The sequence below is a fragment of the Eutrema salsugineum genome, unplaced genomic scaffold, assembly GCF_000478725.1.
Source record: "Eutrema salsugineum unplaced genomic scaffold, Eutsalg1_0 scaffold_14, whole genome shotgun sequence".
Lineage (NCBI taxonomy): Eukaryota > Viridiplantae > Streptophyta > Magnoliopsida > Brassicales > Brassicaceae > Eutrema > Eutrema salsugineum.
The window spans coordinates 4119951-4144901 of NW_006256877.1; the positions used below are offsets into that span (position 1 = coordinate 4119951).

Consider the following 24951-nt stretch of genomic DNA (forward strand, 5'->3'; position numbering starts at 1 on the left):
TTTGGAGATACAAAATCTTGAGAAGATACCAAAAATAAGGTATAAATGGCTCGAGAACAAATGGACCACACAAGAAAGTGAACTAATCTTTATTCTAAAATTCTTTTTTTTTCTTTTTTTTTAATTAACAAAAAACTAATTTACATATTCGTTTCTTTACCTACCACTAAATAAAGCTCTTAAATAATTTCACATTCATAAGACATTATCCATGTATGACTTATGAGTAGATATAAGCTGACCATAAAACTATGATCACTACCATTATATCATATTATGCAAACTGCACTATCACTTTCGGTTTCGTTTTATTTTTAGATTTAATTTGGCCGGCCACAATATCTCGTATATTTGAAAATGAAGTAGGATATCAAAAGAAAAATAGCAAAATAATAAAAGAATGATCTTATTTATTGTTTTTTTTCGATTCTCAAGATTAATTGAGTTGATTAGAAAATTTTATCCCAAAAACTAGTTAGATTCTTAGAATTGTGTATTGTTTTCTTTTTTATGAAGCTTTTGTATTAATTTACCATGTTCCTAAAACTATTAGCGTTACACCATAAAGTGGTTTATAGTATCATTTTATGATTCTGTGGTCCTCTAATGGATTTTCAACTAAGGATGTTATCAAGATAGCTAGTGTTCACATGTTCCTTTTAATATATATTTTTTTTTGTTTCTTTTATTTTTCTTTCACACAAAACTGTGTTTTTATGCAAAGGGAGTGGGCAGAAGATTCACGAAATTTGGGTTTGATTCTCGAAATCTCGGCTTTCTTTAAATAAGCATATACATATCTTCCAGTTATGCCATTCAACGTCATAACTAAAGTCCCAAATTAACCAAAAAAGCCTTACGAAATAAATATAGTGAATATAGTCTTTTTTATCGACTGACTATTTATTAAGTTCATCAAAATTGTTGAGGAAGCAATCTCTAAGGTCATGTGGATTGCATACTGTGACCAAACCTATTTTCAAGCGATCAAAATCTGAAATTTATATTTGAACGTTTAATGTAAAAATCAATGTTTTTGGGTAGAATCTCACCCCTGATGAATCATTACAATAAATCACTACATTAAACACGATTTTTTACGACGATTTAAAATCGTTATAAATTCCCTTCGAATTAACGACTATTTAATATTGATTTTAAAATTCGTCATAAAATTATCATTAATTTGCGACAAAATATATTCATCGTTAAATAGTCGTACATTAACGACGATTTGACGATGATTTACAAAATCGACGCTAAATCGTCGTAATTTAGCGACGATTTAACGACGAAACTTTTCGTCGCATAATAACGACGATTTTACGATAAAATATGAGTTAAGTAAACACGTTTAATTTTTTTGGTATACCAGTTTTTCTTATTAGTCGTTAATTTGACAGTAAATACAATTTTGTTATTAAATCGTTGTTAGTTCAATGTTAACCTAAATAACCTAGTGCCACCCTCATAACCCAAAAAAATACAATACTCCCAAATAATAAAAGTGATTGAATTGATCACTTAATTGGGAACAAGTTTAAGTTTTAAAATATTCACTTTGATAGTGAATAAATATACGAAATATCGTCCATATACGAAATTTGGAAATAGATGTACAATCGTATTGATTCAACGGGAGCGCTGACAAAAGAATTCAGTGAGGGGGTAGAGGGATTCATGCATGAGGTAGAAAAACTTCCAAGAACGATTACCAGTCGTATGATGTATTGTCATTGTCCTAAATGCATGAATAGAAAATTTATCACTATCGCGAAGGTGTGGTCGCATATATTAAATAGAGAATTTATGCCACATTACTTTATATGGTATCATCATGGAGAAGGTCATGGAGAGGTAGTAGTACTAGCAATTATCAAGCATCAAATTTTGATGAGTCGTCAAACAATTTGCCCCAAGAATATTACCATGAAGAGCAGCACAGGCTTGATCATGATAGGATTCATGACATGGTTACAGATGCATTTCACGAAACCAGAAGTACATTTGCACCTGTCCATGATGAGGAACCCAATGTAGATGCAAAAAGATTTTATGATATGTTAGGTGCTGCTAATTAGCCACTTTACAATGGATGTAAAGAAGGGCAATCTAAATTATCGCTGACAGCTAGGATGATGACTATTAAAACTGATCATATCTTAGCTGAAACTTGCATGGATGATTGGGCTGACCTGATTACACAGTATTTACCGGCGAATAATTTAGCAGCTGCAACTTACCGATGAGATCCAGAAATTTATTTATAGTCTTGGGTTACCTTCTGAGATGATAGATGTCTGTGTTGATAATTGCATGCTATTTTGTAAAGATGATGATAAGTTGCAGGAATGTCGATTTTGCCATAAGCCAAGGTATAAGCTGCAAAGAATTAGTCGCAGCAAAGTACCATTGCAGCGTATGTGGTACATTCCTATAACTGATAGGTTGAAAAGAATGTATCATTCTGAAAGGACAGCGGCAGCGATGAGATGGCATACAGATCATTTGCAGACAGATGGAAAGATTACTCATCTCTCAGATGCAAAAGCGAGGAAACATTTTAAATCAGTACATCCAGATTTTGCTAGAGAGAAACGAAATGTATACCTTGGTCTATGCATAGATGGAATTAGTCCATTTTTTATGTCTGGTAAACAATATTCGTTATGGCCTGTAATCTTAACGCCTTACAAACTTCCTCTAGATTTGTGCGTGCAAAGAGAATTTTTATTCTTGAGTATTTTAGTTCCTGGTCCAAAACACCCAAAGCGTTTCCTTGATGTCTGTTTGCAGCCTCTGATTGAGGAATTAGAGAAGTTGTGGTATACCGGCGTTCAGACATATGATTTTGCAAGAAAAATGAATTTTACTATGCGAGGAGTGCTTATATGGACTATAAGCGACTTTCCTTCTTATGGAACGTTATCAGGGTGGACTACGCATGGTCGGTTGTCTTGTACGTATTGTCTTTATCGGACAGAAGCTTTTCAACTAAAGCATGGGCGAAAGACATGTTGGTTTGATTGTAACTGTTGATTTCTACCACCTCACCATCTGTATCGAAGAAACAAACAGTTGTCTCTAAAAAACAAAGCTTCTCGTGTTCCTCCACCTGTGTATCTATCAGGGGAAGATTTAGAAGCAGATATTGATAATTACGGTGCACAAGAAACAATAATTCATGGAGGAAACTGGCATATTTCAGCTAATATGCCAGATGGATATGGGGAAATGCACAACTGGCATAAGAAAAGCATATTCTGGAAGCTTCCATATTGGAAAGACTATCTGCTTAGACACAATCTGGATGTGATGCATATTGAGAAAAAAAAAATTTGATAACATCGTGGAAGGACTAAAGAGAGTGGTAAGTCGAGACTAGACTTGCTGGATATTTGTTCTCGGAGTGAGTTGCACATTACAAGTAATGGAAAAGCACTTGTTCCTATATTTCGATTGGGTGCAACCGAGAAGGCAGCCTTGTTTAAATGGGTATCATCTGATGTGAAGTTCCTGGATGGATATGTTTTTAATCTAGCCAAGTCTGTTGAAAAAAGACAAAAGTTTGCTGGGATGAAAAGTCATGATTGTCACATATTTATGTAACGACTACTTCCTTTCGCGTTTGCTGAATTTCTTCCAGAAAATGTACACGAAGCCATAGCAGATAATATACAAGAAACCAATACATATAATTCCAAAATATTCAATGCATATATATATATATATATGGTTAAAATTAATATCTACCTACCTTTATTATTGTAGGCATTGGTGCATTTTTCCGAGATCTGTGTACCCGCACTTTGTCAGAAGAAGTTATTACACAACTTGATGCTAATATTCCCATATTGTTGTGCAACCTAGAGAAAATATTTTCTCCAAAATTCTTTGATGTTATGGAACATATTCCTGTCTATCTCCCTCATGAAGCAGAATTAGGGAGACCAATGCAGTATCGGTGGATGTATTCATTCGAGAGATTCATGGGACATTAAACGAAATGATAAAAATCTTGCCAAATTAGAAGGCTCAATAATTGCAGGAAGTTTAAAGAAGAAACTTCTCACTTCACATGATACTATTTTGGTTCAAAGGTTCACACACGAAAAAAGGCACTGCGGCGATATGATGACGGAGGTGTAGGACGAACATATGCGCTAGAAAGTGTCCCGGACATCTTCTGTTCGTTTGGTCGATTATGCGGAAAAGTTAAGGAAGCTTGGTTTGCTAACGAAAAAGACTATCACAGTGCCCACACGTATATTCTCTTAAATTGTGATGAAGTTAGTCTATGAGAGGTGTAAGTACAATTTAATTTCTATACGTAACTAATTTTTATTTCATGTAGTACTTGACAAAGTCTTATTTATATATGCTTGCAGTGAATTTGTTAATCAAGTGCGTGAAGTAATACATCAAATTTCAGACGATAAACTCAACAATCGCAAAGATAAACACTTCGCCCCATGGTTGAAGACACAAGTACTAATAGAATACAATCTCCATATAATTATCTGCTGCTTTAAATTACATATATACATATATAATTAGGTGGAGCATGGGGATACAGCATATCCTTTGTGGTTTCATGAACTGCTTGGAGGTCCTATATCAAAGATAACAACTGCATTCATGTATTACACACGTGGATATATATTTCATACATACAAATACGACACACATCGGGCTACAGCTAACTATGGAGTATATGTGAAGGGTGAAATAGATTTTTATGGAGTGCTGCAAGACATAATTGAAGTAGAATACGCTGGCTGCTTAGGTTTGAGATGCGTTATTTTCAAATGCGACTGGTTTGATCCCACGATTGGACGAGGAATCCGGAAAAACAAATTTGGCACGGTAGATGTCAACCAATCCCGTCGTTACAATAAGTTTGAGCCATTCATACTCGCATCACAAGCAGAACAAGTATGCTTTGTTCCATATCCACGCGTTCGTACATTGGGTGTTCAATGGTTATCTGTGATTAAAGTTTCTCCGAAAGGGCGAATTATGGGGGTTGTCGAACTTCTAATGCAAGAAGATCACTCATATGATATCGCAAAACCCAGTGAAAGCACTAATGTCATCCTCTTGATAGATCATGAAAACAGACAAACAGAATATCTTCCCAACGATACAGAGGAAGAAAATGACGAAGATGAGTTTGAAGAAAATGATGAACCTAATGATGAAGATTATGAAGGTTCAAGATGAATCATGTGATTTGTAATCATGACCATACTTAATTAAAATATTATGTTACAATTAATTTAGATATATAGATATATAACTCAAATTAATATATATATAAATATATAATAGATATATATTATTGATATATATAGATATATAGATATATATATATAGAAATTATTTAACGACAATTTAACAAGGAATCGTCGTTAAAACGTCGTAACTTACAACATTTTAATGATGATTCTTCGTTAAATCGTTGTTAAATTTTGAATTCCCAAAATTAACCTTCCCCCCCCCCATTTCCCCTCCGAATTCTCGCACCCCTCCCCTCCAAATTCCCGTGCCACTCCCCTCCAAATTTCCGCGCCAAGTCAGACATTATTTATCGACGAATTCCCGTCGAATTGTAGTTAAATCGACGCAAACTTAGCATTGAATTAACGACGATTTGACAGGAATTCGTTGGTATTTAACGACGAATTGGCGATGATACTGAGATCTATATATGGCGCTCAGATTTTTCCCATTTGCTTCGCCTTCCTCCTTCATTCCTTCGAAGTTGCTCTCCCCTCTCTCTCTCGCCGGGAATTCCTTCCAAATCCAAAGTAATTCATTTTTTAATTATTTATTAAATAGTTAGTAAAAGAATAAAAATGTTAGGAAATAAAAATGGAATAATTTAGGAACATAACAAATTAGGAATTAAGTTTTATTTAGATATGTGTTTAGGAATTAAGTTTTATTTAGATATGTGTTTAGGAATTAATGTTTTTAACTTTATTATTTGTAGATGCGACCGACCCGTCGTGCTCATTACAGCGACTTATTTAGTAATGTTTGTACATCTATCGGGAGAAATCCCGTCTCTTCTTCTGCTACAGAGACAGATTTTGTCCCCGCCACTCAGGCACATATTGCTCCAGCTCCACCACCACCACCTTCAGAGCCGCAAGTGCATCGTTCGGTCCCTTATGCACATATGACGGTGGAGAATATCATTGCACAGCTGGGCCGACATAGACTTACTAAACTAGATCCAGATATTCCAGAGAGCCAATGGTAGTAATTATATAGAATATATATATTCTAGTATTATTATATATTTTTTTTATTTTACTAATACAAATTTCTGAATTGTTGTTTTAGGTTCGGTATTCATAGCAAGGTTGGCCGCATGGTTTCTGATATTATCAAGTCCTATTTTTTTGAGCCTCATGCCAATCTCACCCAGCTCGCTCAGCATACCATTGACACATGTTTCAAAATGTTTGCGGTAACATAATATTTTTTTTTTACTAATTAAGAGTTTATTTAAGTAATCACTAATTTCAATTATTCAAATATTTAACTGTATATGGTTTTTGTTTGTAGCAACAGTATGACTGGGATATAAAAGACCATATAGAAGTGGAGAGGCTCTTTACCGAGAGAGTGAAGCTTCGACTTATGGGCACCGTTTCTGATTGGAAGAAAGCGTGGAAAGTCATTGGCGATGACGCAAAGCCTATTAGCATGGAAAATGAGGTATGTAAGGGTTTGGTGCGATACTGGTAGATTCCGCACTCGATCACTATTGCGGAGAAGTGTTCCAATTCCTGCAATGCAATTGGTCGAGCCGGCAAGAAGGCGGCTTTTTCTCATACAGGTGGTCAAACACCATTTGCGGGTGTTCAACTTTAGATGGTATGAAAATTTTATTTATATACTCTTCATATAATTAATATATGGTTTCTAAAAAAATATTTTAACAACATTTTTTTGTAGGCGGCCGAGACTGGAGGTGAACTCCCTCAAATGACACAGGTTTTTGAGAAGTGTCACCGAAAAAAGAGTGGTGCCTTTGTTTCAGAGAGAGCCGAGGAGATCTTCAATGAAGTTACTTCAAAGGTTGCTGAGCGACAGACCCAGCTATCTCCTGGAGGTTCTTTAGTTCAATCTGGAGGGTTGACTACTCGTGATATCAATCAAATTTTTGAGGAGGTATATATTTAATAAATAAAATTAATATTCATTTAATTTTTGATATTTTTAATTTCTAATAAAGTTTAATTTAAAACGTAGGTTGCCCCGAAGAAAAAAGAAAAAGTTTTAGGGATAGGATCTATTCGAGACGTGCCGACTGCTTCGTCATCTGCACCATGCCGACAAGGACCAGAAGATGATCCAGTCGTTCTACGAGGCAAGATTGCGACTTTAGAAGAGTTTCAAACCGCATATCACCAGGAAGTTCAGGAGGAGCTTTCAGAGTACGACTCTATCTTCGATATTATTGCCCTCCAAATCCCAGATGTTGCGGCTGTCTTGCGAGCAAAATGGTAAAAGTGTGCAGCAGAAAAGGCGGCGAATGACAGCACAGAAAACGGCGACACAAGAAGCGGGTGCGCAAGGAGCGGATACTCAAGAAGCGAATACTCAAGGAGTGGGTACTCAAAAAGCATCCACAAGTGGTGGAGAGGCAAGAGATCAATCGCAGGCTCCGGTTACCGATCTTGCAGATTATTTTGGGGATTTCGAACTTTGTTACGATAATTAGGATATGATTTTATTTTGTTGTAATAAAAATAATTTGTTTTTTTTCAATTAAAAGAATTTTATTTTTTATATTTATTTTAAAATTAATATTTATTTTATTTTTAATTATGTAATTTGCAATATTAAAATAATTTAATTATAATAAATTATTGTTGTAAATTACATCGAATTACCGACGAATAGTTTACAACAAATTAACGACGCTTTAAAATAACGACGATTTACCGACGAATTGTTAATTTCGAATTGCCAACAAATTAACGACAAATTCTTATTCGTCGTAAAATCGTTGTTAAGTTTACATCGAACTTACGACAAAATTTTCCCAATGATTTTACGACGATTTCTTATTTTTCGTAGATTTGTCGACGAAATTTACGACGATTTAGCTTTTACGACGATCAATTCACGACTAATTATGATTCGTCGTTAAATCGATGAAAACCCTGTTTAACAATGATTTAGCGATGATTAAGATCGTTATTAAACAGGTTTTTTCTTATAGTGAATGAGTTTTATAACGGAATATAAATGATAATTACATATATCTACTACCAATTAGTTTTGAATTTTAAATTTATTATTTATAAAAATATAGTATCAGAACGTGTTTGATCTTATAGGCTGCTTCTATCTCTAGTGATATTTTCTGGAATGTTTTTTTTCCCCTGCCTAGAATGTAAATATCATAAAAATGAAATAAATGTTTAGGTTTTACATAATGTTAACCTATAAAATTGGTCACATGACCAAAAAAAAAAGCAAAACCAAGTCAATTTGATCCATCGACAAGACCTGTTAAATTCAGTCCATCGACTTAACAATAATGGATTGTTTTTTTTTTTTTGAACATGTGTAATAATGGATTGTTCACATCTTCATTTCGAAGGAACTATAAAATTCAACCTAACATCTTGTTAGTGAAATGAGCTCTACATAAAAGATATAGACTACTTCACTTACTGCCAATTGCCAACTACCATTTAGTTGATAACACATGAACTTTAATTCTATGTTAAATTCCAAGTTCGAGATATGTTCCCCATCTTGGATAGAAAATCGGTTTGAAATATAACGATAAGAATTAGTACCAATCTCGCATACATTTTGCTAACAAATTAACGAAGCCGTAATAGTTATATATGATCAACCTAACGAACTTGGTTTATTCTAATAAATTTTTATTAGACTTACTAACGAAAATTTCAGAAACGCCCAAAATACGGAACTCCGTAACATTTTTGTATGGGACTGCTATGAAATCACCTTAATAACACTATTTAATTCTTCCAAAAGCAAACAAATTTTTCAAACATAGGGAGAAAAACACTTACCATTTTGATGTGTACAAACACTAAATGGACCTAACAAAGAAAGTGGGGCTATTGGGGTTATATCAAAATTAAATTTAGCTTAGCAGTTTTTAAATCGAAAGACCTAACCTATGCTTTGTGCTGAACTTGAATTAGAAACTGTTTCTTATACTATTACTCATGTCTCTCAATCTATTTTCAACTCGATTTTTTACTAAAGGTAATTTCAAATAAGTATATCTATCTACAAATTTGCGTTTGAGTAGGCATGTCGATTTCAAACGTAGGGAGAAACACTCAAGTAATTATAGTCTCTTCTTTCTTTCTTTCTTTCTAACACACTCTAGTATAGTCTGAATTCATCTTTATAGGTACATATATATAGTCCGGACCAATCTATCAATAATTCAGTTCAGTTATTTAAATAAACCAAACGAAACAAGTCTTTGAACGGTGGTAAGAACAAAGATTACAATCGAAACAATGAAAACAGAACTTTTTAGTTGGAATTCTGTTCAATTCAGAATTTTTTTTTTTTTTTTTTGTTAAAAAGGTGTTAGAGAATTTCACATCATTTTAAGTAATCTCATAAACAGATCTTTATCTTCACACCATTTAGTTGGTGTCATACATTTTATTAATAAAATATTCAAGGTTTAAGCTAAATGCTGGTTATTGTCACCTAAATTTGGCAAGAATCTCAAACTAAGAAAATTGATCAAAAATAGTTTGAGTATAAGGTAAATTCCGGTTAGGTGCAACGAAAGGTAAATCCCAACCTTACATCTTATTATTTTTTACTTGCTCCAGCTTTGTAATAAAACAAACTATTCAAACCTATTTGTACAAGTTTGATCATAATTACCTTCCATGAAACTGAAGCATTATATAATCACAATATGTAATGGTTTTGTTTTGTACAAGCACATTTAAATTTGAAAATCTAGTCATTTATGAGAAAACATGGTGGGCCATTTCTTTTCACGTCTACATATGTCCATCATTTACAAAAAAAAATCGTACTTAATTAAATCCTATGGTGAAACTTTTTTTTTATATATACATAGCTTTACGAAGGTTGAGTGAAATTCTTTTATCAATATATATATATATACATCAAATATCAAATATGTTCATAATTCTAATCTTAAGAGTCGACTAATTGTTATCTTGTAGTTCACAATGTCTGCCCAACTATTTAATAAGAATTAGGAGTTCTCATACGAAAGTTAAGATTACCCAGTAATTGTCCTCTACTATCCTTTAATAATAGAGTTTTTATAATTAGAATGTAGGAGTTCCTGCTAAAAAAAGGTATAAAATTAGAATACTTAAACAAACAAAATATAAAGAAAAAGTTACTACGTTCGGTTACCTGTATGGCTGTATATATAGTTTTTTTTTTTGAAAAATAGAGTATATCATTGTTTAGGACATTTCTGATTTAGTCTGATAAAGAAGAAAGTTTAAAATTATCAAAAGTAATGGCTTATTATTTGTCTTCGTTTCGATAATGTTTCTTAATGGCTAAATTGTTACGTTACAACATAAAAATATAATTAATAAGTGGTGCACATGGTATATGGCAGTTAGGGCCATAACCTCAGCTTCTGTAAAGCTTTGTCCCCACCAAAGAATACGGAAAGATATTTGTGACTTGACAAAATGTGTAAAATAATAGTACAAACAGTATTAATTAATTGCTTAAATAATTGTAACAAACCCGTATGGAGATACCTATATCCTAATCTCAATTATTTAAATATATTTTATATTGTGAGAGCCGACATTTCAATACTCATCCCTACGTTTCCCCAAATGGAAAGTATTCCTAAATTATTCATCAACTCAATGATTAGTATTAGTGCCACGCCTTAAACTCTATTTAGAATAGGATCTTATCAAATATTGTATTCCACGATGTGATATATAATCATAGTTAGATGTCACTCTAGACCTAACTTTGGTATGAATTGACAAAATTTATCTTAAGTAAAAAAGGTATATGCTTGTTTGTACTTGATAGATGGGAATAATTAAAACTAAGCATATATACCAAAAATGGGTTATCGGAATCAATCCATGAGAATGACATATTAAAGAGGAAATTGGTGCTAACAAATTATTATCAAACAAAAATGATGGCTAATCATTTGAAACAGACTAAATTACGTATTGTATATTTTTTCTAATATAAAGTGGGATCTAAGTACACCTACATCTTAGTTTGGTCGCAAATAATTTAGGAAAAGTACTTCTAAAGAAAAAAAATTAATAATATTTCAACTTGTTATCAATATCTTTTTAATTAACTAGTTTATTAATGTTTGGGAAAATCATTAATCATTTGACTTTCTATCTTTATGTTTCTTCATTCGAAACAAGATCACCACATAAATAAGAGAATCAATTATTGGAAGTTAATCACACATTTCAGGGTTCATTTATTGAAAGCATGAACTAATCTACAAATTACTAATTTTAAACAAATCATTAATCCCCCACATGACATTTTTGGAACAAATTAAATGATATTAATCCTCATTGAGCAAGACATCATCGTGGTAAGGAGCATGTAATTAAAAACTGAAACCTAAAAATTAATAATACAAAAACAAACAAACACAAAAAGCTAAAGATAATTAATACTATTAATAGAAAGTTATTAACGATGATAATACGAGTGGCTTACTCTAAAAGCTAAAAGCTTAAGCTTCCTTATTGAATCTGAATCTCATCTTTAACCTCACGAAGACGACGATCCATTGACGTTACCACCGTGACCTCCTCCTCCGCCGCCACCGCCGCCACTATCACTATCAAATCCGCCGCCGCCACTACTAACACTCTGGTGAAACTCGTTGTTATTAGTTTCGCCGGCGGGAATCGGAGCGTGGTTTCCTCCTCCGCCGCCATTATCGATTTTGGCGACGGCGGCTCCGGCGACGGAGAACGGAAGATCGCGGCGGTTAAAGGTGTTTTTGTTGTTGTGCATCCAGACTTTGAGAACGCTCTTGTCGACTCCGATCTGACGGCAGAAATCACGAACGTCGTCTTCGTCGCGTTTCTGCATCTTCCAGCCGACTCGATCGGCGAACTCGTGCATCTTCTCTTTCTGAAATTGGCTGAATTTCGTTCGGAATCGCTTACGAGATCCGATTTGGTGGCCGGAGAAATTGAGATCGGCGAAAGATAGGTTGTTGTTGTTGTTGCCGGAGAGTGATAGGAGCATGTAAGAGGAAGAAATCGGCGGAGGAGAAGCTGAATTAGGGCTACGTGGAGGAGGAGGAGGAGCTGATTGTGGTGGTTGTGGTGGTGGTGGTGGATGGTGACGGTGGTGAGGTTGATACTCAATTGCGGCGGCGACGGAGGAAGGAGGAGGGATTGAGGAGGAATCGTTGTCTGGTTCACGGCGGTGGAAATTACGGTGGCAACCGCAAGCGGCGCATTTGAGAGAAGTTGGATCGGTGGAGATTGACGACGGAGACGGCATGAATTCGCCGCAACCGTCGAGCGCGTGGCCGCCTAACGCCGCCGCGTGGTTTTTGAGACATTCTTTGTAGGTGAAGAGGAGAGGATGGTGGTGGCGTTTGATGATGCCGTTGCTGAAGGAAATGGGTTTCGCCGGTTGGATCCGGGTCGGAGTTTCGGACTCGGGTTCCGGTGATTTTGGAATTGTTGTTGTTGTTGTTGTAAGAGTCATATCCATAGCTCTCAAAACATCAATAATCTTCCCAAACAAAAAAAAAATTAGCAAAAACGATGAAATAAAGAAAACTTAGGGTTTGGGTTTTAAATATGGTGTGAGTTTCAGAGAGAGTGAATAGAAAACTGAAGAAGAAGGAAAAAGGTTCTTGAGCTTTTTGGAGATTATAATTAATATTTAGTTGATTTTTTACTCGATTTGATTCGTTTTTTTTTCCTTTTCTTAACTCTTGGAGGAAGAGGAGGAAAAAGAAGAAAATGATATGATGAGTATGACGACTGTTGCTGGAGCAAATAAAGAAATTAAAAAAGGGACAAATATTTAAATTACTGACTTTTATATTTGCGAGTTATTAAATTAATAATTACAATGAGCAAAATAAATTGAAATAATAGGGGTTGGATTCTGAGGATATTTAAAGCTCAAAGGAGGAGGGTTGATGTTTTTTTAACCATGGTTAAGTGTGGAGAGTTTAAGTGAGGTGGTGTGGGGTCTACAAAGAGAGTGCGTGTTAGATTTTGCGGTGAAAAGCGTAATAAATGACTAAATGTAGCTAACTGAGTTTGTGTCTGAAAATCTGAAATGCTGAAGTCAAATTAAAAAATAAAATAGTAAAAAAGTTTTCAATGGTACGGGCTTGGCAAAAAAAAAAGTTAATGGTAATGGTTGAATTATTTTCTGTTGCAATGCGACATTTTTTGTTTGAGAGGAAAAAAAAACTGTTTTCGTTTATTTTACTTGTATTCAGGGAAAAAGATAAAAATATATTGTCATTTCTCCAGTACGTTACTTACAACACAGATACAAACAACATTAAATAAATATTCATGACATGTTAGTGCTTTGGTAGCTTCTAATGATACAAAAAATATACATAAGTTGATATACAATTTAATGGAAGATTTTGATATGAAGGAGAAACGATTAAGGTTCTCTCGTCTACAAGCTAAAGAGAAAAAAAAAAACAAAAAACAAAAAGAGACATCTCGAAAGAGAATGTGTCAAGGTGCAGAGTAGTTATCGAGGGGAAATCGAAGTCGGAGCAGACACAGGAAAAGAAAGACGATGATATCAAAATCGTGTTGAGGTAAACAAAAATATACAGAATTTTCGAGGTTGACCAAATCCATAATGAAGGTGGAGGTTGTAAGTCCAAATGATTTTTCGGGTCAACCATGTTTTCTCAGGTTTTGGGTTTCGTTATGTTCAGTTTTGGATTAATGGCTTTATGCATTTAGCAAAAAGAGAGAAAGAAATAGTTTGGGCTGAGTCAAATTTCTAAGCCCACACAAAAAGGAACATGAGAATAAAGTTGTTACAAAACAGATGACTAGTGATACTAGTGATAGAAGCTTTAACAACAAAAGAACTGGATAAACTGATGAGATTAAGAGCATAACTTATGAGATATATAGATTTATATAGAGATGGAAACCTAAGTTTTCTAATCGTTTACCGGATCACCTAATCGTCATCACCATGTTTAAGCAAAACCGGTGAAATAAATTTATTCATTGTTATAGTTTTTGGCCATCATCAGCTTAAACATCGTCACCGAAGGAACCCATCATGTATTCATATCACTCGTAACAGATATCTCCAAGACAAGAGTGGAAGAAAAACGAAAGATTTAAAGCAATCATTGGTTATTTTCAAGAGAAAATATATTATAGAAATTAAATGCTCACGTCTCTTTACTGTTTCTCTTTTTTGGTTGAAATCAATAAAATAAATAGAATAAAAATCGAGTATGTACAACTGATCAAAATTAGAAAACAAAAATTGCGAGTGCAAATTCTAGAAGTAGCTCATAATTGCAAGATCGATAAATGTAGTGAGAAGTTTGTATCAAAAGGCTCGCGATTGCGAGTGCTTTGACTTACATGAGACGAGATTTTGCAAAAGGGAACTCTTGAAATCAACTGGTGTTGTCGAAGTTTTCTTTTTCAGTCCAAGATTCTTCGTAAAGGTTCATAAGAACTCACAAATTATTTTCTAACTTTTCTTAAATATCATTTTCTAACTTTAATATGTATCTTCTAACTCTTTAAAATAAAAGAGAGACAGACAAGGAATAATGTATTATGAACATCAGTTGAATAATAATAGTACATTAAGTAATGGTATAATTATTGTACTGAATTTATAATTTCATAAGAAAGAAAACTATTTAATTCAAAAGTAATTACATGTTCGTGAGCCATAATCATATTGAGTACAATGCCTTCATGTGCAGTATATTGCTAGCTTCCACTTCCAGTATATTTTTACTATGCCTTATTTTGCACTTGTTATGGACTACCTCGTTGGTTTCTTTTAATTATCTCTCGAGTTTCAATGCCAGCATTAATGGGTGAACATATAGATGCACCTAAACGGAGAAGCCTCTTGCTTCTCTGTGGGTGTGCCAAAGTGTCGTTTGTTTCTATGAGTAACGGTGACGCGTTGGTCTATATTATATGGCTCTGATGACTCCTTTTCTTCTGATGGATTTGTATATCCTTCACTTGGGGCACTTCATAAACTTTTCTACTAGGTTAGTTCAATAATCTACTTTCTTCAATTAATTTAATTACTAAATCATCACACTTATTTCACCACCATAAGTATTATCGTTAAACTAAGCATACAAAAGATTCAGATGGCAATAATCTCCAAAAGAGTTATAACACAATAATAAAATCCACATAATAACTCAAATCTTACAATAACACATGACAACCATTATTTTCGTGATCTCCATACGTATCACTCTCTAGGCTTTATTTATTCAGAATTTAGAAATCAATGCGAGATATAGAACATACTCAACACAAGATCCGTTCAAGACGATGGTGCATTCGCTAGATTTTCGTGTAGGATTTTAGTGTAGTCGTCTATTCCCTTTCCCTGAGGATTCTTGTTTAATTCGATGATTTTTTTGAAAGTCTCCATGAATTTCGGCATGTGTAGTTGTTTCCACTCCTAAACAAACAAACAAAATCAAAACACGCGAATCAGACCAAATGGATTCCTTTTTTTTGGTCATTTTAAAAGAGTTAACAAAATAAATACTATTTAATCAAACCTCAAAGTCCCATTCTCCACATATATTAGGATCATCTTTGTTGATCCATATATATGTTTTCACTGTCATCTTCTCAAAATTGTCCTGTATATCAGTATATGCAAATACAATAAATTTAAGAATCTAATCTCATCAAGAGTCTAAGAGACTCAACAGTGACGTGCTTAGATTCATTGAGGCTTTAGGCAAATCTGAAAAATGTGGCCTTTATTTTTATAAATATTAAAAAATAATATTGTCATTAAACACACAATAATACCATTTTAACATATTTTTTATTTTCTATTATATATTATTATAATATTTGTTAATATATGTGGATCCATATCTATAAAAATGAAAGATATCAATAACAATACTATTGTTATATATAGGATTTTCAGAGGAATATCCTAACCATATTTACCAAATTAAATATAAAAAAGTTTAGCCAAAAAAAAATGTGGCCTTTTTATTTCTTTAATTCTGGTGTGGTTTTAGGCAAGTACCTAATTTCTAACACTATAGGCACGGCTCTGAGACTCAAGACCATCCAAAATGTTCAAATTTAGAACTGATACTTTAAGCTTACCTTCCTCACAACTCCAACTACCACTCTCTCATATTCATTACCCTCTACTGCGTCTAGACTCGCAAGTTCTTCATTGGTTAATCCCATAAGCACCTACACAAATTCACCAAAATTTCTCAAAATCTAGGACCACAAAAATAAAGTAAGCTGAATTTGACAAAAAATATTTTAAGAAACCAAACCTTTCCATGTACTTCTCCTGCCTCAGACGGCACAATACATGGATACAAACGTCCTTTAAGCCTAAACCTTTTACTGAAAAAAATCCAAATATTGCCATCGAATCTTAGATCTATACCAAAAGATTAACCAATCAAGAAAGAGATCGAGAGATTGAGAGAGATACGTACAAGCCAGGGAGTGTCACAGAGAGGATTTCAGGGGTACGATCAAGCATGATTTTGACGATGTCAGGCTCTTGAAAGCTACCATAGACGAAGACATTGTGAAGCTGAGCATCGGAGCTACTCATTTTTTTTCTTTTCTTTCACTTCTTCGTTTTTTATTCTGCTTCTATGTTCTTTCTTTATCTAAATTCGACTTTATAACGTGAAGCTGAGTAATGAGTATCCCAAAGGAATACGAAACCGATGAAGCACGTGGAAATAATATTCAAATAAAAAAACAAGAATATAAAATACCTGATATTTTTATAGAAAGTTTGATATTATGTGACTCAATTCATGTTGTTCCAAAAATTAAATAATTTCGTACTTCTTAACATTTTATCTTTATAATATAATGATGCTACTATTACGATTTATCAAATAATTTTAACAATAAAGGACGTACACAAATTAGAGGACAGAAAGAAACAGAAAAAGATAAGATAAATTATGTGTTCAGAGAAAAAAAAAGAATAAAAGATCACGTTTACTTGCTAAAAGGAGCACGTGAGTTTGTGATTTTTTGGTGGGAATCGGTTGTTGGATCCATACTCCATATTACAATCACTCGTTCAAAACTACACAAGTAACAAAATCGTTGTTTTACTGTAAAAGATATGAAAAATTTATCTGGTGTTAGTAGATAAACTGTGTATTAAAGAAAAAAACTCTTTCAAAATCAATAGTTCAAAAACCGACGAGGGAAAGATAACTAATTAACTTGCTTGGTTATATATCTTAAGAGATTATGGTTAATGTCTGTATTTAAAGCATGAAAAATTCTTAAGTAAGAAAAAATATATAAACTAAGAACTTTTTTTGTTCGTCTATATAACATGGCCTCGTTTATGATTGAGTCGGCCTGCTATATCCACTTATAAAGGGTAGGTGATTGTAATGCCTCTTTGTATATTATGTCATAAGATCAAAACATTTTTTGTAATCGTTTTCTATTTCTGATATGAAATTCTACAGCTTAAAGAAGATTAACAAAAATACAGTAAACATCGAAATATTAGATGATTACTGTCAGCAACAATGTTGTTTTTTTCTTTCTTGTTTTCTTTTGTCATCTAGGGATCTCATTGATATTTTTAAGCCATTTGTTATACAAAGCAGACAAAGGTCAAAATCTTTTCCAGACAGCCAACGAAAAACAAAATCTCTCCAAAAAACTAAATTTCTTTGGAGAAAAATCCATAAGAAAGAGAGATAACTGAAAGCTAATACAGTAAACACAAAGGCCTAACACTAAGGCAAAATAGGAAGCTAACACTTTTAGATGATCATTGCAAACTCGAAAAAGAATGACCAAACTAACAATTAACTAACTGAAAAATAAGTCTAGCATAAATCACAAAAGCAAAAACATAAAGGAAAAAATGTATCTCTATTAACCCTTATCCCGAAACTTTTCTACGAATTACACACGAGACCAGTAAAGTCACGAGTTCAATCCAATTAACCAAAACTTCTGCAAGATCCTCAAACACGTTAGATCCCAAAGCTTGAAGCAACAATGTTTTAATCACAATTTTTTTTTTTTAAATATCCAATATTGGTCCACCCAAAAGCCTTCCATCCAAGAGCAAATTTTCACTTAGAATCGTCTACTAGGTGGAAATTTAAAACTGGGCCTAGCTTTCAAAAGTAAAATACATAAATGAACGTTTTTCTGAGAAAGAGATCGCAAGTTTGGAACCAAATAAACGTATGGACTATGGAGACTAGAGAGTAGAGACATAAGGTGAAGTTAAGTATCCCCTTTATGGGTTTCTTCAGGTTTACTTTTCCGACGTGTTGGCCGGAATATTATGAACTCTTTCTAATTGTCTTTATCTACCAATTTCATTTCACCTTTCTCTATGTTCTATGCCATTTGTGATTTCATCTCTAACCATCGCTTAATTACCACACCACACCACACCAAAAGAATGCTTCAAAACCCAATAATTTTTTTTTAATTATCACATTTTCCACTTACATTGTACTTTTCTTCTGTTTTACTTCTTGCATACTTCAAGAACCGATAACCTTAATTTTTATAACCAGAAGATCTCAAACAGAAATATATACTGGCTAATTATTAAAAAATTGCAACTAGTATATGTATACTTGTACAACGTATTATTTAAGAGACTTACAAACCACATAATAAAATAACTCAATATCTTACACAATAACATATGATGACATAACCATTCTTTTTCATTAATTTCCACAATACCTATACTCTCGATTTAGGCTTGCTTTTATTTAGTTAGCAAACTAGAAACAAAAGGTGACTGATATATAGAACATACTCAACACACTACCCAATACCCATTCAAGACTGTGGAACATCTTAACGTAGGACATGGTTGAATTTATCTCTACCTTCTGTCTGAGGGTTCCTCTTCCATTCCATGATTTCTTTGAACGTCTCTATGAATTTTTTCTTGTGTACTCTTTTCCATTCCTAACAAAACCAAAATCCAAAAACACACAATGATCAAAACACGTGAAAATCGAACACAATTCTTATTCATGATGAGTTTACAACATTCATGGCCAAACCTCGAAATCCCATTCTCCATTGATATCAGGATCAGTCTTATTGATCCATATGTATGTTTTCACAGGCATCTTCTCCGAATTGTCCTGTACAAGCAAAACAAAACAAAACTCAAATCTCATGAGAATGTTGTTTTTGGGAGTTGAAATAATCAAATCTTCACAAACTTTACCTCTCTTACAATCCCAACTGTCACTCTTTCATATTCATTACCCTCAACAAAATCTAAATTCTCAAGTTCTGCATCCGTTAATCCCATTAGTACCTGCACCATAATTCACCAAAAATACTCAAAATCTAAACCTTAAATAAAAATCCTCAATTTACTATCAAATGAAAAAAAAAGTAGCTGAATTTCACAAAGAATTATATAAAAAAAAATAAAATCAAACCTTTCCATGGACTTCTCCTTTCTCAGAGGGTAAAATGCATGGATACAAACGTCCTTGAAGCCTAAACCTCTGACTGAAAAAAACCCAAAAATCACCATCAAATCTTAGATCTATACAGAGAGATGATTAAATCAATCGAGATATCAAAAGAGAAAGAAGACGTACAAGCCAGGGAGTGTTACAGAGATGATCTCAGGAATACGATCAAGCATGATTTCGACGACGTCAGGCTCCTGAAAGCTACCATAAACGAAGACGTTGTGAAGCGGAGCGCTACTCATTTTTTTTTTTTATCGTCTCTGTATTTTTTTGTGTGGCTTCTATGTTGTTTCTGTACGAGAGTCTTGACTTTATAACCTGAGGATGAGAGAATCTTGAATGGATCACGAACCGGTAAAAGTCCTTCGTCTTTGGTTTTTTATTTTTTTGTCCAAATTTTTCGGCAATTAATATTTCTAATTAAAATTGTTATTCAAATAACAACCTGTCATATAAATCCGTTACGGATACATTCAGATGTGAATGGGTCATATATTGACTAAAGTCTAATTAAAATTGGTCTTTGTTTGAAGTGATTTTTATGCGGTTGTGAGTCAAACAAAATACTTTTATTTTTGTGTCGACCAAACAAAATACTTAAGATATTAAATTGGGCATTACAATAAGGGATATTTTACTGTCTTTTTGTTTGTTTTCATTCTTTACAATAACAATGACCCAAAGAATTGTCATTGTTAATGGACCGAAATGGATTTGATAGCACTAAAGTTATCATTTCGAAAGAAGGTATTAATTTTTTTTATAAAAACTAAAAATACTTAAATAATATATAAAATAATATAATTCAATCTATTTATGCTAGTTAATCTTGAATTGAAAACTTCTAATACTTAACTGCACGAATAAAATCATTGATATTATATTTCCATGATATACGTAAATGATAAAATTTAAAGAGAAATACCAAAAAATACTTTATTGAATCTTATTTTGTTACTCTGAAAACTCAACCATTTGCATTCTATATAGTATTGGAACGAATCCTCTTGTTTATTTTCATCTTGTTTACACCAGATGAAATAAAGTTGTTAGTTTCTCATTAATTATATTACTCTGTAAATATATATGTGAGTGTATTATATACATGTATTCTTCTTCTCTATACTATATAAAAGTATATGTATATGTTCTATATACAATCAATATACTCAATATATTAGTCTACCATAGTTTGTCATTGGAATATAATTATTTCATGTTTTTAAGGTAAGAGATCTTCTCTTCTTTTAATAAATAAGTCTAGTACAACATGTTCTGGCTGCTTAGTCCAACTACTATATTATATTTGCCGACAAAACACAAAATATATGATTAATTTGATGAGATTTAGTGATTTACAGCGAGTTCTGGCTGCCAATTGGTAGATGATAACTGGCTTTCGATGGTGGCTCCTTTTAAGTCTTTAAGTACACGATTAATACCGATACGCATTATTGACGAAGAATTGCCCGAATTTACCTTTTTATTAAAGTCATATTATATACAGCAAATTTGGACAAACAGACTTTTGGGATTGACTTTGACATAAAATGGAGAAGGACAAACAAACTTTTGGCTTCCAAAAGAGAGAAGGGAAACTGGCTTTTTCATACCTAAAGTATGAAGATATGTTATTTTTTATACCTGAATGATACAATAGTGTTAAAATATGCACTAAGTTATTGAAAATTCAAAATCCCTACCTAATTTTTCATTTGTGCTAAATATACTTTAGACTAAATAGTGTTATCAAACCAAAAAAAAAATCTATATGAAATTCGGGAATGAGATAGTACAGATCATAAAATTAAATTTACTTCATTTTAAAGAAAATCATATACACTACATACTATTTTGTTTCGTTTTTATTGAGAAAACGGCTTATTCATGTTTTAACCATATGAAATAGTACTGATTAGTACCTGTACAATTAAATTGTGCTCAAACATGCTCGGTTTAATAGCTTAATTTTAAGATTAGAGGTGCACAGTTTTAACTCCTCGAACGTGCATAATTTGTTTTTTATCATATGGCAGCTGATTCAATTCCGTTAAAAATTTGACGGTATTGACAACAAAAAAACGAATGAATGCATGTTTTAATCCAAAAAATTAAGTTCAAATATAAATTTTGAAATTTTCAATTCAAACATGTTTAAGCATAGTTTAGTTTTACAGACATTAATCGGTACGATTTCACATGGTTGAGATATGAATAAGCCGCTTTCCCGTTTCTGTTTAATCTCATATATCATTCTTAAACACCATGACTCTAAAGGTTGTTGGAGTTTATTCTCATATGTAACAGGAACTTAGCAACATAATCGGCATGACAAGCCAAGTGATTTTATTCACTATACTCTCTAAAATCACAGAATAAAAAAATTGACCCATAATTCAATTTGCTTATACAAAACTAACTTCTTCTGTTCGGAAGAAACCCATCCTTGGCCATTTCAGCCAGCACATCAAGAACCACATCCATATTCCCTTCTCTGTGATTGATTTCCACAAGCACTTTAGCTTGCTCTGCTTCACTCAATTCACAGCTTCTTAATACATTGTCAATAACACAATTCAATTCATCAACCATACCTTCCCTGTGTAATGCTTTAACCAGAGCAATAACTGTCACAGTATGGAGAAGAAACCCGGATTTCATCATCTCCCTGTATAGACCAAATGCTTTGCGTACATCTCCGCCTCTGCAATGACCATGGATCATAACGTTATACGCCGTTCCATCTGGTTCATGGTTTTTCTCAAGCATGGATTCGAAAACTCGATCAGCTTCGAGCATCATCCCTTTCATACAGAATCCTTTGATAAGAGATACCACGCTTTTAAACTCGATGTTACTGCAGTTTTCGATGAGTGTTTGATACGTGACATCGCTAGGGACTGATTCTTCGTAAAACAGCTTGAGCAAAAGCCGTTTCGCTTCTCTTGTTCGAGCTTGTTTGTTAAGCCCGTTGATAAGCACGCTATAAGTGACAACATCAGGCAATAACCCCTTCTCTACCATTTCGTTGTGCAAGTGAAACGCTTTTTCCAAATTACCTTCTACGCAATGAGCGTTGATCAAGGCTGTGTAAGTAAACTCATCAGGTGGAAGGCCAAGTCTCAGCATTTCATCGAAAATATCACAAGCTTCCTTTGTCCTTCTCTGCTCACAAAACCCTTGGATTAATGATGAGTAGGTGATTGTATCAGGTTCAATCCCTTTTTCAACCATTTCCCTCTTCACTCTAAGTGCTTCATCTACATCGTAACTCCTACAAAAACCAGATAACACCGTGCTGTAACTCACCACGTCTGGAGTCAGACCTTTCTCCTTGATATCTTCAAGAACTGATATCGCATCTTCCATTTTCCCGGCGACACAGTGTCCGTTAATCAGAGCGTTATAAGTCACGATCGACGGAGAAAACCCATGATCAACCATCTCTTTCAATACCCTATAAGCTTCATTCATATACCCCTTTTGAGAAAACCCATCAACCAACGTCGTGTAAGTACGCTCATTCGGGCAAAGCCCTCTAACACGCATCTGATCAAGAAATTCGACAGCCCTGTTCATGTTCCCGGCCTTACACATGCTATGTATCAGCGAAGTATAAGTGATGACACTAGGAGACAAACCATGACGCAGCATCTCGGCGTGCAAGACAAGAGCTTGGTGAAAGTTCCCTTCTTTACAATACCCTTTGATAAGTGTGTTGTAAGTGACTTCATCAAGTGAGAATCCTTTCTTGTTCATCTCCGTAAGAACCAAGCTCGTCTCCTTCATCCTCCCTTCTCTACACAACCCGTTGATGACGACATTGTAAGAGATCAAATTAGGCTCCAAACCCTTTAACGCCATTGATCTCATAAGCTCAAACCCATCGTCGATCTTACGCAGCTTACAGTACCCATCGATTAAAGTGTTGTAAGTGACGACATTAGGCAAACAACCTTTATTCTCCATTCGATCGATAAGCTGCAGAGCAACATCTATATTCCCAGCAAAGCAAAACCCTCTAATCAAGATATTGTAAGTGAACACATTCGGAGAAACCTGGCTTTCAAGCATCTCCTTGAACACATTCTCAGCGAAGCTAATGTTTCTCTTAGATCTAATCGTAGCATCTAAAACCGCGTTGTAAGACAAAACCCCAGGCATAAAGCCATGAGATTGAGCGAGATGGATAATACTCAAAGCCTTATCGATCAAACACAAACGAGAGTAAGATTTCACTACCAAATCGAAAACAGAGGAAGTGGAATCGCACGAATCGTAGGTTTCCTGTAGTGATCGGAAGACCAAGGAAGCATCTTCGTCGTCTAGGGTTTTCGCGGCGACATCCTCCGCGAGGGTTTGAGCGGTTTTGTAGAGCTTGAATCTGGTGAGGATGTGGAGAGTGATACATTTGCAACGGAGGGTGAAGAATTGATGAGGTTTCGCCCAATTTAGGAACTTGAGGATCAGTTCCTGATCGTTCTGAGATCTGAGGAGAAGATTCGAGGCTGCGTCTGGGGTGAAATCTGCAGAGAGATATGGGAGTTGGTAAGGATGACGCCTAAGGATGGTTAAAGCTTTATCGGCGAGAAGAGAGTCTGAAGGAGAAGAAGCGAAGCTGGAGAGGGATCGTCGGATTAGGGTTTTAGAGAGAATCATTTAAGAGGTTAATTTAGGGGTTTAGGGAGGAGAAAGGCTAAAAAGAAAATGAAGAAGACGATGCGCAATTGATCTCAGCCGTCCGATCTTTCATCTGTGGCTTATCTGAAATTAATTAACCTGGTTTATTTTTTGTATTTTACTTAACGAAGAATGTAAGGTTTGCATTGCCGTTACATATAGTAAATTCGGTTGTTGAGTTTCTTAAGAATTTAAAAATGATGCTTATAAAATATTTCTCTTAATCAAAATGCTAATGAAATTTTGTGAATAGAATGTAAACTTTTTTTTGTTGGCGTTATATTTATAGATTACTGTTAAGACTTTTTTTAGTTTCTTTAATAGGAAAATAAATATATATTTATATATTCGTTCATTTTATAGAACAATATTTATATAACTTTTGTTCTATAATAAAAAAATGTTATATATTTAAATATATATTTTTGGAACTCTTCATTACATATTTTTTTTTCTGAATCTGATAACTTTCGTTGAGTTTTCCTAAATTTTTTATATAAAAAATG

General features: G+C 33.8%; 4 protein-coding genes across 4 annotated transcripts; all 4 read right to left on the reverse strand.

Annotated features, from left to right (window-relative positions):
- Positions 1-11554: 11554 nt before the first annotated feature.
- On the reverse strand, positions 11555-12961 carry LOC18022529 (zinc-finger homeodomain protein 10). The gene has a single exon (XM_006405535.2). It carries the CDS (start codon positions 12757-12759, stop codon positions 11797-11799), a length of 963 nt encoding a protein of 320 aa, XP_006405598.1. The 5' UTR covers positions 12760-12961; the 3' UTR covers positions 11555-11796.
- Positions 12962-15381: 2420 nt separating this feature from the next.
- Positions 15382-16990, reverse strand: LOC18022530 (AIG2-like protein A). Its single transcript, XM_006405536.2, has 5 exons — positions 16745-16990; positions 16577-16649; positions 16395-16487; positions 15824-15907; positions 15382-15720 (listed from the first exon to the last, which is right to left on the reverse strand). The coding sequence occupies exons 1-5, from the start codon at positions 16864-16866 to the stop codon at positions 15580-15582; spliced, it is 513 nt and encodes a 170-aa protein (XP_006405599.1). The 5' UTR covers positions 16867-16990; the 3' UTR covers positions 15382-15579.
- A 1872-nt stretch (positions 16991-18862) lies between these two features.
- On the reverse strand, positions 18863-20069 carry LOC18022531 (AIG2-like protein A). The gene is made up of 5 exons (XM_006405537.2): positions 19892-20069; positions 19727-19799; positions 19507-19599; positions 19337-19420; positions 18863-19238 (listed from the first exon to the last, which is right to left on the reverse strand). The coding sequence occupies exons 1-5, from the start codon at positions 20005-20007 to the stop codon at positions 19125-19127; spliced, it is 480 nt and encodes a 159-aa protein (XP_006405600.1). The 5' UTR covers positions 20008-20069; the 3' UTR covers positions 18863-19124.
- Positions 20070-22033: 1964 nt separating this feature from the next.
- Positions 22034-24424, reverse strand: LOC18022532 (pentatricopeptide repeat-containing protein At5g39710). Its single transcript, XM_006405538.2, has one exon. It carries the CDS (start codon positions 24422-24424, stop codon positions 22181-22183), a length of 2244 nt encoding a protein of 747 aa, XP_006405601.1. The 3' UTR covers positions 22034-22180.
- Between the last annotated feature and the right edge of the window lie 527 nt (positions 24425-24951).